At 34.2% G+C, this 17613-nt stretch overlaps 1 protein-coding gene across 1 annotated transcript in view; it reads left to right on the forward strand.

The window, feature by feature from the left end:
• Positions 1-17613, forward strand: part of HERC1 (HECT and RLD domain containing E3 ubiquitin protein ligase family member 1) — a 187947-nt gene that overhangs the window by 118622 nt on the left and 51712 nt on the right. Inside the window, exons 39-45 of the mRNA XM_051980891.1 lie at positions 1694-1892; positions 4287-4447; positions 5459-5575; positions 7687-7918; positions 11313-11437; positions 12220-12440; positions 17067-17335. Of these exons, the coding sequence (XP_051836851.1) occupies positions 1694-1892; positions 4287-4447; positions 5459-5575; positions 7687-7918; positions 11313-11437; positions 12220-12440; positions 17067-17335 (1324 nt within the window). The remainder of the gene's footprint in view (positions 1-1693; positions 1893-4286; positions 4448-5458; positions 5576-7686; positions 7919-11312; positions 11438-12219; positions 12441-17066; positions 17336-17613) is intronic.

Consider the following 17613-nt stretch of genomic DNA (forward strand, 5'->3'; position numbering starts at 1 on the left):
ATTATACAAATTGTTATCACTAAAATAATCATTTTTTCCTGTAGTCTTCTGTTAATTTTTTCCCCCCAAAAAAGGTATTTGAACTGCTATTCTTTGTTTCTTTTGTACTACAAGAATTACCACCTCATTTATAGAGTTAACAATATTCAGAGCATTTTTACATGTTATCTTATGTCATCCTTACAACAGCACTGTATTGTTGATTGCCATTTCTCAAATGAGAAACTGAGATTTGGAATAGTTGTGACTTTGTCTAAGGCAAAGTCAGAAGTAGAACCCAAATTATAACTATTTAGAAAAAATTTAAATACATATTATTAGGACAAGATAAAATTTTGTGCTACAGAAAGCACCATTGTTGTTTAATTGAATTTAATATAGATTTAGTTCCATTGACTGTAACATATTAAAACAGAATAGTACTTTAATAGATTGTCATCTATCACTACAGGAGTCCTCAAACTATGGCCTGCGGGCCAGATGTGGCAGCTGAGGACATTTATTCCCCTCACCCAGGGCTATGAAGTTTCTTTATTTAAAGGCCCATAAATCAAAGTTTTTGTTTTTACTATAGTCCGCCCCTCCAACAGTCTGAGGGACAGTGAACTGGCCCCCTATTTAAAAAGTTTGAGGACCCCTGCTTTAGAAGATGAATTATAAAATAATACTGAGTCTCATAGATTTGAGATTATAACGTAAGGAAATATGTGGGGAGAGCTTTCTGTACATATTCCTAGGTTTTAGAGATGGGACAGGACTTTAGAAATCTAATCTAGCACCTTCATTTTACAGATGGTGAAACTGAAGCCAAGAGAGAGGAAGTCAGTTACATGCAAGGTTACATTCCTACTTGGTGACAGTCAAAACTAGAAATCAGGGGGTCTCCTTATGCCAATTTCAGTGCTTTTTCCAGAATGCCACACTAATAGTTTCAGTTGGTACCATATGCTACTTGATTTTGTAATGGTGACATAGCAACTCCATTGAAATTATTCATCATAGAACATCCCTGTTGATATGACAAAGGTTATTTTAGTTTTAATAAGCCACACACTGTTCATCAGTCAACAAGCATGAGTCTTGAAAGAAGAGAGGGATTCTTTGAGATGGAGGTGAGCTCAGAAGGAATGCATTCCAGCCTTGGAGGATGGGCATAGAGGGGGGATTGAGTTCATAATCTCCCCTTGCTTAGACGATGGGGGGGAAATAGCAAAAAGATTGAAAGCATTGAAACGCCTTAATTTCTGTGTAGAATATGGAGATTCAGATTAGTTTTTACAGTCATATGATCTTTATATATCTTCACTTTTGATTTGTAGACTACAATGCAAGACTGACTAAGAATGCCTGGAAACATAGTCAAATATAGTTGTCAGATATCTTTAAAACATCTACCAGCTCAAGCAAAAAGCTAGATGATTTTATTGAAGAAAAACTCCTTTTAAAGAGCCAGTATAATATTATGAAGTATTTTATCCATTAATGTATGCATTGTATAGAATATGAGCTGTAGTTTTAAAAGATTCATGCATTTGTCTATGAATATTTATTGATGTTTTATACTTTTATTTAAGTGGTATATTAAGAACTTTTCAACACCATACAGTTTGAAGTTATCTGCTATTTCTTCTGCTCGTTGTCACTTTTGAAAATATTGTTTCCTCATGTCTTTTGTTAAATACTTATTTTCTAGAAGTTGATCAGCAAATAGAAGAATGTGAACAGACACAACAGGCACAGACACCAGTTACCACTAGTCCTTCAGCTTCTAGTACAACATCCTTTATGAGCAGTTCTTTGGAAGATACAACTACAGCGACCACCCCAGTAACTGATACTGAGACGGTACCTGCCTCTGAGTCACCAGGGGTTATGCCACTTAGTCTTCTCAGGTAGAAAATATAACTTGTAATATATAGTGTGGAGACACTTTTTCTGAACATGTGGGTTATTTTCTCTTGGAAAAGTATATTTAGCTAAATTCTAAATTATAGAATTAAAAAATTTCAGTCCTAAGATTATATTTTAGAGTTGGTCTAGTATCCTTCTGCTTTCTTCATTTTATAGTTGGGGAAACTGAGATCCAGAAGTTGTGATTTTTTTTTTTCAAATGTTATTCAATCCAATTTAAACATTTATTAATTAGCTGCATTGTTCAAGTATAGCTGAGATGTAGTGAATAAAAAGTCAGTCTTGGAGCCAGGAAGGCTTGTGTTCAAATCCCACCTTTTGACATATACTACCTGTGTAGTATGTGGAATAGCATTTAATATTTCATTATTTTAGGCAGCTCAGAGCTGCAAAAAAGGTAGAGGGAGCTTGCTCACCTAGAAGTTGCCTGTATCAGAGAAATCACAAGTCTATTCTCTATCCTTGTTCTGGGATTATAAAAACAGCTTAAAGATAAAATTTAATTTTGAGGTACTTAAGATTTAATGGTGTGATTGAGTAAATATCAAAACATTATTAAACACTTAGTATGTATCAGGAACTTGCTAAGCTTTGGAAATATAAAAATAAGGAAGCAAGAAGTCTGTCACCTTTTTTAGTCCTCATTTCATGTCACTCTAAAATCTCTTGTCTAGTAGAGAGAGGTATCCTTTATCCCTGCCAAGACAAACTCCTTTGATCCCATCCACTGCTGTCTTCCCCAGCAAATTTTTACCTTAGTTATAATCCCTACTCTACCTCTAAATCTTTAATCTTTCCTCTCTACTGACTCCTTCCCTCCTTTATACATACACCCCCCAAGAACCACCGACCTGACTCTTTTCTCACTTTCTTCCTAAACCTGCAATCTGGTTTCCGACAAACCCCACTATTTAATTGAAGCTTTCCTCTTCAAAGTTATCAATGAATTCTTGATTGCTGGATTTAGTGATTCAGTCCTCATTTTCTTGATCTCTCTTAAGAAAGATGACTTGGTTTGGGATGAAAGGAAGGGTTAAAGAAAGGATAGTTTGAAAGTAGAAAGATCAGACAGGAAGCTCTGTATTCATCTCAGGAGAGTTGAGAGCCTGAAGTATCTTCATTGGTTAGTAGTACAGATGCTTAGCACATAGTAGACACTTAAATGCTTGTTGACTATGAGAGAGATTGTATAAATAGAAATAACAGGAGTTCTTATGTGTTTCATTAAAAAAATCATTTTGTAGAAGTGTTTCAAGTGGGATACATAATATGAGAGAAAAGGAGTTGAAGATGAGTCTAGATGACTTGGAGAGTACTTTTACTGTCAGACAAATACATCAGGAAGCAGAGGGATTTTGAGGGAAAATGAGTTTTGTTTTTAAATACTTAGAATTTGTGTCCAGTGGAGCTTTGGGGTGGAAAAATCAATAGCATCTTTTTCCTGGGAACTGGGTGGTAGCAGAAGAGCAAAAGTGTGGACTTTTGAGCAATTTAGCATGGGGAGAGAAACCAAGGAAGTTCAGATCTAATGCCCACAACTTTCTCAGCAAAGTAAAAAGTGAGATCGTTTTCTAAGAGTATAAAAGAAAAGAGATGGAACTAGGGTTTTAAAGAGAAAAAAAGAAATTTGGAAGAGATGTGGAGAATCTAATAGAATCAGTGAGAAAAGAATAAAGAATGACTCAGGTAGTGAGAGAGCTCATCTGAGATGCATTAGCTATATGAGCCTGGGCCAAATGATGGAACATTCTCCTTGGCCTATACAGTTATCATGTGGATTTAGTGGGATCACATAGCCAGTAAGACTGTGTTTTAATTCAGATCTTCCTGACTTCAGATCCTATCCTCTATCCACCTCTGCCCCTTGCAGTTAAAGAGAATTAAGGGCATTTTACCTTTATATGCCTTTCTATTGGCAAAATGCTTTGACTTAAACTTTCTGTTTCATCTTTTTTCCTTATATCAAAAATATCTGTAGACATTAAAATAATGTCTGTTTTGTGCACTAATTTGTGCACAGTTGTATTCACATATCTTAAGTCCTTTCTCTGTAATCTCATTTTCCTACTAGTAGCAGTGCTAAGATTAAAAGTTTAAATTTTAGTTTTATACTAATTAAATGGAATTGGACAAAAAGTAGGCAAAAAATGGGATGTGTTGAGCTTTTTATTTTAGTTCATGTCTTCTCTGCTGGTATGCAGTTACCTCATTTCTGTTCCTCATTGCTCTCAACTGTCATATAGATTTAGGATGGGGGGTATTTGATCTTTACTATTTATATTTACTATATACTACAAACTGTATTTTTTACAAAGGAACTTGTGACTTTTATAATTAGACTAAACATGTCACATTATTATTGTTCTTTTAAAAAGGCAAATGTTCTCCAGTTATCCAACTACCACTGTCCTTCCCACTCGGCGGGCACAGACTCCACCAATATCCTCATTGCCAACCTCTCCTTCTGATGAAGTTGGAAGGAGACAAAGCCTGACCTCCCCTGATTCACAGTCTGCAAGGCCTACCAATCGAACAGGTTTGAGACGATTGACATCAATATTTTTTTTTTAATTAACACTATTATATTAAAAAAATTCACACTGTTATATGGTGAAGAGTAGGAATTTGTTTTCATGATTTATAAATGAGATTTCTGTTTTAACCACTGGAAATAATGGCATAATAATTTTGTTTTAGTAAAAGTTCCAGGACAATGTGGATTAGAAACAATAGATTGAGCAAAGAAGAGGACTTGAGAAATGGAGTCTGCTTAGATGTAGGCAATAATGATAACACTGAGAGCTGATAGATTGACTGAAAAAGAGATATGGAACATGAAAGCAGACAAAACAGACAAAAGCAATCTATTTTTATGCCATTTATAATGGGATAAGTTATCCCATTATATAGGGCCCCAGTAATAATCTGAGAGTATTAATGTTTTATAGCATATTGTAAAAATAGATATATAATATAATTCAAGAAAAGCATGTTGTGACAAATGATGTTTATTGTACTACTTAAATGTACAAGTGATTAAAAATGATACCCAGTTTGTAAAATGAAGCTTGGCAAGAATCACCTTAAGATAGTGGTGCAGATGAGGCCCTTCCCAATCTGCAAACATAGGCCTCAGGGTAAAATTTGAAAATTGAATGAATTAACCTCCTTTGGAGCAACAGACAGATTATAGAGGCAAATTTAAGCTTGATGTGTAAGAAAAATCTTTCTATTAAGTAGAACTACCTGGCCAATTAAAAATCATTTGTAAAGAAACTTCTATGTGCTGTGCTTGAGCTAAAAATACATAAAAAATAAACTTGTCTCTGCCCTGCCAGCAAGGAGCTTACATTTTTTACCTGGAAGTAGACTAAGTAGGTCATAGAGATTTCTTGCAGACTCAAATTTTGTGATACTGTAAGAAGTTTCAACAGAAATTATATAAATCAGATCTTTGGTATTTATATGTGATTTTCTATGCCACTTTATCACAGTTACACAAGTGGTTGTTATTTTAATAACTCTCAAGGTCCTCATTTCTTTTTAGCTTTATCTGATCCAAGTAGCAGACTTTCAACTTCCCCTCCTCCACCAGCTATTGCAGTGCCATTGCTAGAAATGGGATTCTCTCTTCGGCAGATTGCAAAAGCTATGGAAGCCACAGGTAAAACAGATAGTCTGAATTGCGAAAACATTTCCATCTACACTGCACAACCTAAAAAGATTCATTATAAAATCATGCATTTATCTTTCACAGTTTACTTTTGAAAAACCATGTGTGCTATACTCATTTTTATAAGTACTACTTGTTTTCAAAGCTATTCTGTTTTCTATACTTCTTTTTATATTCTTTCTACACAGATCTGCTCTTCACTTTTTATCTTTTTTCTCCTCTCCCTCTTAACCTAGAGCAGACTGTCATCACACACACACACACACATACACACACACACACACACACACACACACACAGAGTTCTTTATCAGTTCTTTAGGTAGAGGCAAATATCATTTTTCTTTATCTAGGTTCTTTATAATTAATTTGTATATAAAATGGTTTAGTCACTCAAAGTTGTTCTTTTAAAAAAATGCTATTGCTTTCTACAGTGTGCTTGATTTTGCTCATTTCATTCTTTATTATTTCATGTAAGTTTTTTCCAAAATCAGTGAGTTCATCACTTCTTGAATCATAATAGTTTTTCCATCATGGTCATATATCACAGCTTGTACAGCTTGTTTAGCCATTCCCCAATTGATGAGTACCCTGCAATTTCCAGTCCTTTGCCACCATAAAGAGAGCTGCTACTATTTTAGAACATATAGGTCCTCTTCTTTTTTTGCTAATCATTCTAGGGAAAAGACTTAATAGTACTATTTCTGAGTTAAAGGAAATTATAGGCAGTTAAATAAGTCTTTGGGCATAATTCTAGATTCCTCTCCAAAATGGTTAAATCAGTTCACAGTTCCACAAATTAAATTAGCTTCCCAATTTTTCCACATCATGTCCAGTGCTTTCATTTTCTGTCATTTTAGCCAATCTCATAGGTATATACAATAATATTTAAAAATTGTTTTAATTTGTATTTCTCTAATCAATAATGATTTAGATCGTTTTTTCATATAACTATAAATTGTTTTGATATCTTTATCAGAAAACTGCCTGTTCATATCCTTTGACCATTTGACAAATTCTTTATATATTTGACAACATTATAAGACCTTCATCTGAAAAATTGTTTTTAAAATTCCATCCCCATGTGTCGTCCCTCCTCCTCCCCTCCATATCCCCCAATTTTCTACTTTTCTTCTGATCTTGGCAATATTGGTTTTATTTTTACAAAACTTTTTTAATTTAATGTAATCAAAATTATCCATTTTATATATCAGTATACTCTCCCTGTGTCTTTTTATTCATAAATTGTTCACCTATCCATAAGTCTGATAGGTAATATGTTCTTTGTTTTTCTATTTTTTTTGTATCTCCCTTTAGATCATGTATCCATTTTGACCTTAATCTTGTAAGACATTTTTCTGTGCCCAATTTCTTCCAGAATGCCTTCCAGCTTTCCCAACAAATTTTTTAAAATGAAATAATGAATTCTTATCCCTAAAACTGAAGAAATCTTCATGCTTGTCAAACACAATGTTACCCCAGTTATTTATTGGTGTAAATTCAATGTGTTTACTCTGCTCTGCTGATCTAATTACTTATTATTATCTATTACTTTTCCAGTACCCAGATTATTTTGATAATTACTTCCTTATAATATAGTTTGCCACTATACCTCCTTCCTTTACATTTTTTCATTAGTTCCTTTGATATTCTTGAACCTTTATTCTTTTAAATGAACTTTGTTATTATGTTTTCTAATTTAGTAAGGTAATGTGAAGAATCTCTTAATACTTAGCTGGGCTAGTTCATAAAAGCAGACTCACTTGGCTGCTAGAACATCACTTGAATCTTTTTCAGTCACAGTAGGTAGATAGAATCTTTTGGTGAAATCTCTTACAGAAACTTTTTTGGAGAATATGCTCCAGAATTGCACAGGATGAGAAAGCATGTAATTTTCCCCATTGGTACATCTGCACCAGTTTTAGGGAGTACTCACAACATTACAAAGATCATGAATTTATTGGAGTTTATTTTTACATAGCTATCAAGTTTGATAAAACATTTAATTGTCCCCAAAAGTAGTTAGAGAAGAGCATTCTACAGCATGAATGTCTACTATATAGAAAGGTGGTTTTCTTTTTTTTTTTTTTTTTTTTCTGTCAGGTGCAAGAGGTGAAGCAGATGCCCAGAACATTACAGTTCTGGCCATGTGGATGATAGAACATCCTGGCAATGAGGACGATGAGGAACCTCAGTCAGGTAGCACTTCTGATTCACGTGGAGCAAGAGTTTCAGGCACCAACAGTGGGAAGTCTAATGACCCTTGTTATTTGCAATCACCTGGTGACATACCATCAGCTGATGCTGCTGAAATGGAGGAGGGATTTAATGAAAGGTGAAATGCTGATTTTAATTTTTCAATTTTATGTTGCAGTAGTGGTAAATTTCAAAAATGGTTCTAAATTTGCTTTGACTTATTTTGAAAAAACAACAACAGCAGCAAAACCCAGATACTTTATTTAACAACTTTTTATTAAAAACCCCAGTACTGTTATGGCATTTGGTAGCATTCTAAGAGGTACAAAGGTAAAATAGACCATGGTCTCTGTTCTTGTGGAGTTTACAACTAGAAATAATAATACTTAATGTTGAACTTTTTAGGGAATTTACTTTAGAGACAATTTGAACCTGTGGGGTAAGTTGTGCCCTGATTGCATGACTTTGAACAAGTCAATCTCTCAATGCCTTAGGTAGTACTTTAAAACTTAGTCATTAATTTTGCTTAGAACTAAAGAATATAAGCTTTTTTGAGAGTGAGAGAGAGTCTCTGTGTGTCTAAAATCAGTCATACCCTTGTTATTTTTAAATTTGCCATATAGCCAAACATCTCAGGTTGTTAAATTCTTTGTCTTGGTATTCATTTCATTTAAATACAAAATGGTGGCTGTCAAAGCACCATGGTGTTGGTACAAACAAGGTATAAAACTTAGTGATTATAGTTTCTATTTTTGCCTACAAGTCTAGGCAAAAAAAAACAGATTCTAGAATGTATATTATAAAAGTTACACTGTTTTCTTTTGTTTTTGTTTTTTTTTTTTAAAGATCTTATCATGATTGATAGGGAGAAGGGCATTACTGACAAGTAGAATTTAGAAGGCTTCATGAAGGAGGGGTCATTTGAGTTGGGCATTGAGTAGTCTACACCTAAGGAGGAGGGAAGAATCTGTAGGCATAAGAACATGAGAGGCAGAACCATTTGGACATATTCTGTGTAAACACCAATAAGTTAGCTGAAGTATAACAGGTATAAAGCATGAAAGTAGGATGATAGCATAATATGGGGGAGCTTGTGTAATACACTAAGGAACTGAACTTTGGTAAATTATAGCCAGCCAGGGAAGATTTTTGGGGATAAAAGTGACACAACCAAAGCTGTACAGGAGTGTAGAATCAAGAATAGCTGTTAAGGTATTATTAGAAGCAAATTGGGTAGCAATACAGATGTGTATAAAGCCAGTAGCATCAGAAACATAGTGGAAGGAAAGACTTTATGGTATGTTGTAAAAATAGAATTAATGGGAATTGGATTTAATATGAAAGACTGAAAGAGAAAGTGTTTGGGATAAACTTGATTATAGGGATAGAGAGGATACAAGGTGAATGATGGCACCACAAATAGAGAATAAGATAGAATATTCAAGTCACCAAACATTTAACAAGTTCTTTCTAAGGGTGAGGTACCAGACTAGATCCTGGGAATTGAAAAAAAAAGTAGAAAATGAAAATGGACCTTATTTTGAAGACATTTATATTCTACTGAGAATATGAGCTATACAAAAACCTGTTTTGCCCCCTTTCCCTCCCCAAAAAATATTTTTTTAGCGTAGAAAATCATTCCGAGAGAGAGAGAACATTAGCCAACTTGGAATATTAGAAAAGGTTTAATGTAGAAGGGGATTTCTGAGCTCTGCTTTGAAAGAAGAGAGGTCTTCTACATGACAAAAGTGGTAATGTCATTCCAGAAATGTAGGTAGGTTTTTCAGAGGCAGAAGTGGGAAATGGAATGTCATGTATAAGATATAGAATGAAGAGAATGCATAAAGGAGAAATCATTCAAGAAGACCACAGAGTTGGTAGAAACCAGATTTCAAAAGTTTTAAATGACCTGCTGAGGACTTTGTATTTTATCCTAGGAGGCATTTGGAAGTCCCAGAAGATTTTTGAGTAAATATTATGTGACAGTAACATTATCATATCTATGTTTAGGTATATCAATTTGACACCTAAGTGTAAGATGACTTATCCAAACAAAGGATAATAAGGGCTTTGAACCAATATTGAAGCTGTGTCAGTAGAGAGATGAGTACACAAACGTGATGTTGCAGAGGTGGGAAAGATAAGTTGAGTATAGGAGGTGAAGGAGAGGGAACAGTGTAGTATGGCATCAAATTTGAACTTGGGTGACTAAGGAAATGGTGATTTCATTGACAAAATGGGTGAATATTTCAATTAGAAATGAGGTGGGGTTTTGAATTTGAGATGCCTACAGGTAAAGATCTCCACTGGGCTATTAGTCATGCAAGACAGGAGGTGAAGAGAGAGGTCAATCCCAGATGTATAGATTTGTCAGTCATTTATATCCATGAAAATAGATGTGACAATCCCATGAAACCTGGAGAGCTATCATCTGGGGACATAGCACAGACAAAAGAGAAGAGGCAGTATGGAGAGCAGGATGTGGAATCAAGATGATCAGGTTTCAGATTCTGCCTCTGAAACGTAATGGGTTGTATGGTCCTGGGCACATCACTTAATCCCTCTGTGCTTCATTTTTTTAATCAGTAACATGGAGGAGGTAGGACTTTTAAGATCCCTTGCAAGTTCTACATCTGTTATTCTGTGAACAGAAGAAAAGCTATTTTGAGAGATGATTGGAGAAGAATGATCTAGAAATGGCCATGAAAAGGGAGGACGGAATATAGTAATTTCCCCTCTCTTGTTGAGAGGAATAAACTTCATTGGAGAAGGTTAGAAAGAGACATGTCATCGATGTGGGCTTTTACAGTGATGAAAAAGGGGAAGAATCTTTGTTAAAAAGTTCAAGGAAGTTGAGGACTTGTGAACAGTGGCAAGATTTCCAAAGGTCATGTGGGGTGTGCTAAGTGGTGGACAAATTGGATAGCTTTGTAATTGTAGCTATGGACCTGAAGAAGAGTGATACTGATGAAAATGAGAATGAGAATTTGGGAAAAAGTAGTATGGGCATTTTCTTTATATCTAAGGACATGAGAACAGCATGCAAGCAATGGAGAATGGATAAAATGGGAAATTAATTACTCTGGTTTGCTTGGGTCAAAGAACTAAGATGATGAAAGATCAAAGGGGTCAGTTAGCCCTGAATTCAAAATAAGAGCATGTCTCTATCTCTAGTAAGCTCCGTTAATATAGTTAGACCGTTATTACCAATATATGGGCTTCCTAGACAAGAAACTGTTCTGAACTGAATTTCTTTGAATTTTGAAGAAATTTATAGATATTGGCAGTCAGATTTAGTTTTGTTTAGATTAACCATTTTAATTGTTTTTCTTTTCTTGCATTCTATGAAATAATTATATGAACCAAAAGTTACAATCATTTGCTACCTACAACATTTCAATAATTAATTTTTGACATTATAGAATTTTATTCCCTTTGAGATAAATAGACAAGAAAAAGAGGTTTTTTCAAAATCATATCTGTTGCTTAAGTGATTTTTTTATTTCTGCTTTTGTTTTGAAACTAATTTGCAGCACTGATAATTTGGATCATACAGATAATGCAGCTTCTGGAAGTGGACCTCCTTCCAGGAGCCGCTCTGCAGTAACAAGGAGACACAAATTTGATTTAGCTGCTCGGACGTTGTTGGCAAGAGCAGGTAATTCTACATTGCAGATTTTTCTGTTTCCATACAATAATAGATTTAGAATTGGAATGGACTTTAGAGATTATTTTGTCCAGGCATCTTATTTATTATGAAGCTTATCACACAGATAGTAACTAACTAGCAAAACTCTGATCTAGACTCAGTGCCTTGACCTGTCTAGTGCTCTTCTTCTCCAGATTGCAGTTCCTTTATGTCATTTATTTTTGAATATTCTTTGTGTACAAAGCACTATGCCAAGATTGTAACTTGAGGGCCAGAAGAAATATTAGAGATCATGGAGTCTAATACTCTCTTTTTTATGGATCATAAAATCAAAGCCCAGATTTGCTCAAGGTACTACTCTGGTACATTTAAATAATTCCACCAGTCTGTCCCTCTGTCTCCCAAAAGAATTGACATGTAGGTAGGAGACAATGCATATGTTTTAAATATGATGTTAACAAATGTTGACTTAATATCAACAGTTAGGAAGAACAAAGTGTGATCTAAGGGTTTCAAGGCCAATATTGGCCTTAGTGCAGGTTTTTTTTTAATTCTTATTTTTAAAAATATAAGGTTTTGTGTAGAACACAGTCTGTATGATAAGTATTATTGGACATGGAGATAATACTCATAATTTTTTGAGTAGATAATTCTTACTCTTGTGGTCAGCAATCTGGTAAAAAAATCTAAGCCTCCATCTCTTATTTTATTCTATGTTAGCAATTAAAATCGGCTAAAATGTTTAGGATTTTTTGTATGCAAGTAAAATGTTTTTCTTTTTTTGTTCTGAGCGGGGTTATACCGTTCTGTACAGGCTCATAGAAATCAAAGTCGACGAGAGGGAATTTCTTTACAGCAAGACCCTGGGGCATTATATGACTTTAACTTGGATGAAGAACTGGAAATTGATCTAGATGATGAAGCAATGGAGGCAATGTTTGGACAAGACCTGACCAGCGATAATGATATTCTGGGAATGTGGATCCCAGAGGTATTGGATTGGCCTACCTGGGTGTGTGTGATTGCAGCTGGGGCTGCTTTGACTTATTTTTGTTGTGCTTCCTATTCATAACAGCTTATTGTCTGATTTCTGAAGTTAAAGTGTTAACTTTTATGATACGCTGCCTTAAAAAAATGTTTTGAATTCATTGCTTATTTTTATGACTGCAAACCAATGAGGAAAAAGAGTTGTAGGCCCATAATGAAATATAATATTTGAATTATTTTGCTGTAGACAAATTATAATGTGTAGGAATCATCTTAGGGAGATTAGATGAGCTAAATAACAGTTTTTATGTTACTATAACTATTGGAATTCACTATTATATTTAGTCAGTGTAACCTTTTACTCCCTAGTGATTTTTCCATTACTTTAGACAAAGGATGAATAACTACTTGTTCCATTTAAAGGTAATTCTTAATCAGGGACAGGCAAGACTACAAAAGTAGCCTTGAAGTCCTATCAACTCAAGTTTTGTGATTCCGATTTAGTCCACCAATACCTCTATCATGCATAGGCACTGCTGAAAAACAATGAACTGGGTCTAGAATTGTATGAGAGGAAAATGTTAAATATTTGAAAATCTCTAAATGACGAGAAATCTACTGGCTCCTAAAGTGGCCTATTCTACTTTTGGACAATTCTGACTGTTATGGGATTTTCTTTTTTAGTATCTCATGCTTATGTGACAGTTTTTCAAATTACTTTTAGATTGTTTTTGCATCTTTATTATTATCTATACTTCTTCAGGCTAAATATTTCTACTTCTTCAGTACTTTTTCATCATACAGCATGACCACAACTGGCTATTGCATCATAGATGTAAGGCAAAAAGGAACCTTAGCTTAGTGTGAGCTCCAAATTTCACTGATGAGGAAATTGAATCACACAGAAGTGAAGGTAGTTGGCCAAGGTTTTACAGAATGGTTGTAACAAAGCCAGAATCTAATTTGGGTGCTCCAACCCAGGATCCAGTGCCCTTCAATGCTGATCTCAAGACATCTTCTAAGGAATACAACAGGACTGTTCACTCTCTAGTTCTAGATACAACTTTAAAAAAATGTTTCTCATTTACATGTAAAAACAAATTCATTTTTTAACATTTTCTTATATATTATGTTGGGAAAGAAAAATCAGAACGAAAGGAAAAAACCATGAGGGGGGAAAAAATCAGAAGAAAAAAAGAAAAAAAGTGAATATAATATGTGTTGATTTACATTTAGTCTCCATAGTTCTCTCTGAATGCGGATGACATTTTCCTTCCAAAGTTTATTAGGATTGCCTTGGATCATTGAACTGCTGAGAAAAGAACCAAGTCTCCCAAAGTTTATCATTGCACAACTTGCTGTTGCTGAGTACAATGTTTTCCTGGTTCTTCTTATCTTGCTCAGCCTCAGTTCATATAAATCTTTCCGGGCCTTTCTAAAATCAGCCTGTTCATTTTTTATAGAAAAATAAAATTCTAGTATTTTCATATCCTAATTTATTTAGCAGTTCTCCTATTGATAAGTATCTACTCATTTTTCCAATTCTTTGTCACCTCAAAAAGAACTTCTACAAACATTTTTGCTCGTGTGCATCCTTTTCCCTTTTTTATAATTTTTTTCTTTTTGAGATACAGACCCAGCAATGGCACTGCTGGATTAAATGATATGCACAGTTTTATAGCTTTTTGGTCATGGTTTGAAATTGCTCTCCTGAATGTTTGGATTATTTTAAGATGGATTATCCTGTCATTTTAGCCAATCTGACAGTTGTGAAGTGGTATCTCAGAGTTCTTTTAATTTGCATTTATCTAATCAATGATTTAGAGTATTTTTTCTTATGATTGCATCTTCTGAATTTCATCATCTGAAAATTGTCTGTTCATATCCTTTGAGCATTTATCAATTGGAAAATGACTTGTATTCTTATAAATTTGACAAAGTTCTTATATATTTTAGAAATGAGGTCTTAATCCAAAACATTGGTTGGGAGGTGAGGGGGAGGAGGAAACTACTTCTGCTTCCTTTCTAATCTTGGCTGTATTGATTTTATCAAAAATGTTTTAATTTAATGTAATCAAAGTTGTCTATTTTGCATTTCATAATATTCTCTAGTTCTTCTTTGGCCATACATTCCTTTCTTCTCCAAAGATCCAATGATAAATTATTCCTTGGTCTTTTAATTTGCTTATAGTATCAACCTTTATGCTTAAATCCAATTTTGACCTTTTTTGGGGGGGAGGGGTAAAGTTGTGATATGTAGGTCTATGCTGAGTATCTGACATTATTTTCCAGTTTTCCTAGTAATTTTTGTGAAACAGTGAATTCTTATCCCAGAAGCTAGAGTTATGGATTTTGTCATTGATTATTGTGTCATGTGATTATCTAACCTATTCCACTGGTCTACCACTCTATTTCTTAGCAAGTACCATATTGTTTTGATGACTGCTGCTTTATAATAGTTTTAGGTCTGATACTGCTAGGCCACCTTTGTTTCACCCTTAATCTTATTGGGAATGCTTCTAGCTTGTCCTCATTATAAGTAATTCTTGCCAGTGGTTTTAGATAGATGCTGCTTATCATTTTAAGGCAAACTCCATTTATTCCTATGCTCTCTAGTGTTGGTGTTTTTTTTTTTTTTTAAACAAGAATGGAGGCGATATTTTGTCAAAACCTTTTTCCGCATCTGTTGAGATTATCATTTGATTTGTTAGTTTTGTTATTGATATGGCAATTATGCCAATAATTTTACTGATGTTGAACCAGTCCTGTATTCTTGATATAAATCTCACTTGGTTATAGTGTGTTATCTTGCTAATAAGTTGTTGTAATCTCCTTGTAATATTTTATTTAAAATTTTTGCATCAATATTCATTGGGGAGTTTGGTCTGTAATTTTCTTATAGCACCATATTTGTGTCATAGAAGGAATTTGGCTCCTTTGCCTAATTTTCAAATAGTTTACATAGTATTGGAATTAATTGTTCTTTAAATGTTTGGTAGAATTCACTTGTAAATCCATCTGGCCCTGGAGATTTGTTTTTTAGCTGAGTTCATTGATGTCTTGTTCAATTTCTTGGGCTAAAATGTAATTATTCAAGTAATTTATTTCTTTTTCTGTTAATCTGGGCAATTGATGTTTTTGTAAATATTCATTCATTTCAATAAGATTGTCAGATTTGCTGGCATACAGTTGGGCAAAATAGTTCCTAATTATTGCTTTAATACTTTTACATTGGTAGTAAGTTTACCCTTTTTATTTTTGATGCTGGTAATTTGATTTTTTTCTTTTTTCTAATCAAATTAACCAAAGGTTTATCTATTTTTTTTAATAAAATTCTTAGTTTTATCAATTAGTTCAATAGCTTTCTTAGTTTCAGTTTCATTAATTTCTCCTTTGTGTTTCAGAATTTCTCATTATTTAAGTGGTGGGTTTTAATTTGTGCTAAGTTTTTTAGTTGTGTGCCCAATTCATTGTTGATCTCTTTCTCTATTCTACTGTAAGAACTGCTTTGGCTGTATATCCCATAGGTTTTGATATGTTTTTTCATTGTAGTCATTCTCTTGGATGAAATTATTGTTTTCTGCAATTTGTTGTTTCCTGGGCTGCCTGGGAATTTGCCTTCTGAATTGGGATTGGAGACTGCCCCTCTGGTGTGCTCCATTACTGAGCCAGAATGGAGGGTCTCAGTTGTCGATCCACTGCTATTAAGACCCTCTCACTGACTTTCCCGGACACCTCTTTCACCCCAGTTTTTCTAGTCTCTCTTGAGCTAGAGGGTAGTTTCATTCCATTAGACTCTATTCAGAGGTTTGGTTTTATGTGGTTTTCAAGGGAAATTGGTAGAGCTTGAGCATCTTCCTGGCTTCAATCTGCCATCATGGGGTCTATCCCTGGAACTCTCTTAACTTTTCTTTCTTAATGTGACCTTGCATGAATTCTTTGGCTGCCATGTCACATTTTGATTAGTTCAAGTTGTAGGTTCAGTAAAATCCCCAGAAATTTTTTTAGAAAAACTTCTGCCCATCCATGCTTCTGCCATGTTGTACTTGTGAAATTGATTTTTGAAATTTAAATATAAAACTTCTAAGTAGATATCTGCTAATTTTCAGCTTATTAGATTGAGCTCCATCCTGTTATCTATCACAATCTCTTCAGTGCTTAAATCTGTCATTTCTTTTGTTAAATATCTCTTAGCTTAGCATCATCTGCAAATTGTAAAGTGTACATTTTTGCATTTATGAAAGTCAATTCATTGTACTGACTATCTATTAAAGCTTAGCTTAGATTTAGAGCTGATTTTGTTCAGCCTTATCATTTTAGAACTTAAGAAAATGAGAGCCAGAGAAATAAATGTCTCTTGTCCAAGGCCACGTGATTCAGATAGCCAGGATTTGAATATAGGTCTCTTGGTTTTCAGATCTGGTTTTTGTTCTACTATATTATATTGCGATGTGCATTTTTCTTTTCCTTGCTTTGTTGATTACTAACTAGACTGATCTCTTTTGAGTGATAATGAATTTTCAAGCTCTGTGTACTGGACAGTTTGTTAAAATTATGTACTTTTAATATACTACATTTTATGTTATAATTATAGCATCAAATATCACAGCACAAAATAGAAATAATTTAGTTTCAAAATAATTTTACACAGCATGTTTGCGAGTCTGAAGACAGAGAAGAAGTGGTGGTATGTGAGTTGTGTGAATCCAGTGTTGTCAGCTTCAATCAACATATGAAAAGAAACCATCCTGGTTGTGGCCGCAGTGCTAATAGGCAGGGGTATCGGAGTAATGGCTCTTATGTCGATGGATGGTTTGGTGGTGAATGTGGAAGTGGAAATCCATATTACCTCTTGTGTGGCAGCTGCAGAGAGAAATATTTGGCTCTGAAGACTAAATCTAAAACATCAACTTCTGAAAGGTATGAATTTTTTTTTTTTCCCAAATATATCCGGAGCTCTTTTTGTTATTGTTCGCTTGCATTTTTATTTTCCTTCTCAGGTTTTTTTCTTCCTTTTTAGATCCAGTTTTTCTTGTGCAGCAAGATAATTGTATAAATATATATACATATATTGGATTTAACATACTTTAACATATTCAGCATGTATTGGACTACCTGCTATCTAGGGAAGGGAGGGTGAGGGGAAGGGGAGGGTAAAAGGTCTTGCAAGGGTCAATGTTAAAAAATTACCCATGCAT

The sequence above is a fragment of the Antechinus flavipes genome, chromosome 2 (genome assembly GCF_016432865.1).
Source record: "Antechinus flavipes isolate AdamAnt ecotype Samford, QLD, Australia chromosome 2, AdamAnt_v2, whole genome shotgun sequence".
In the NCBI taxonomy this organism is placed as follows: domain Eukaryota; kingdom Metazoa; phylum Chordata; class Mammalia; order Dasyuromorphia; family Dasyuridae; genus Antechinus; species Antechinus flavipes.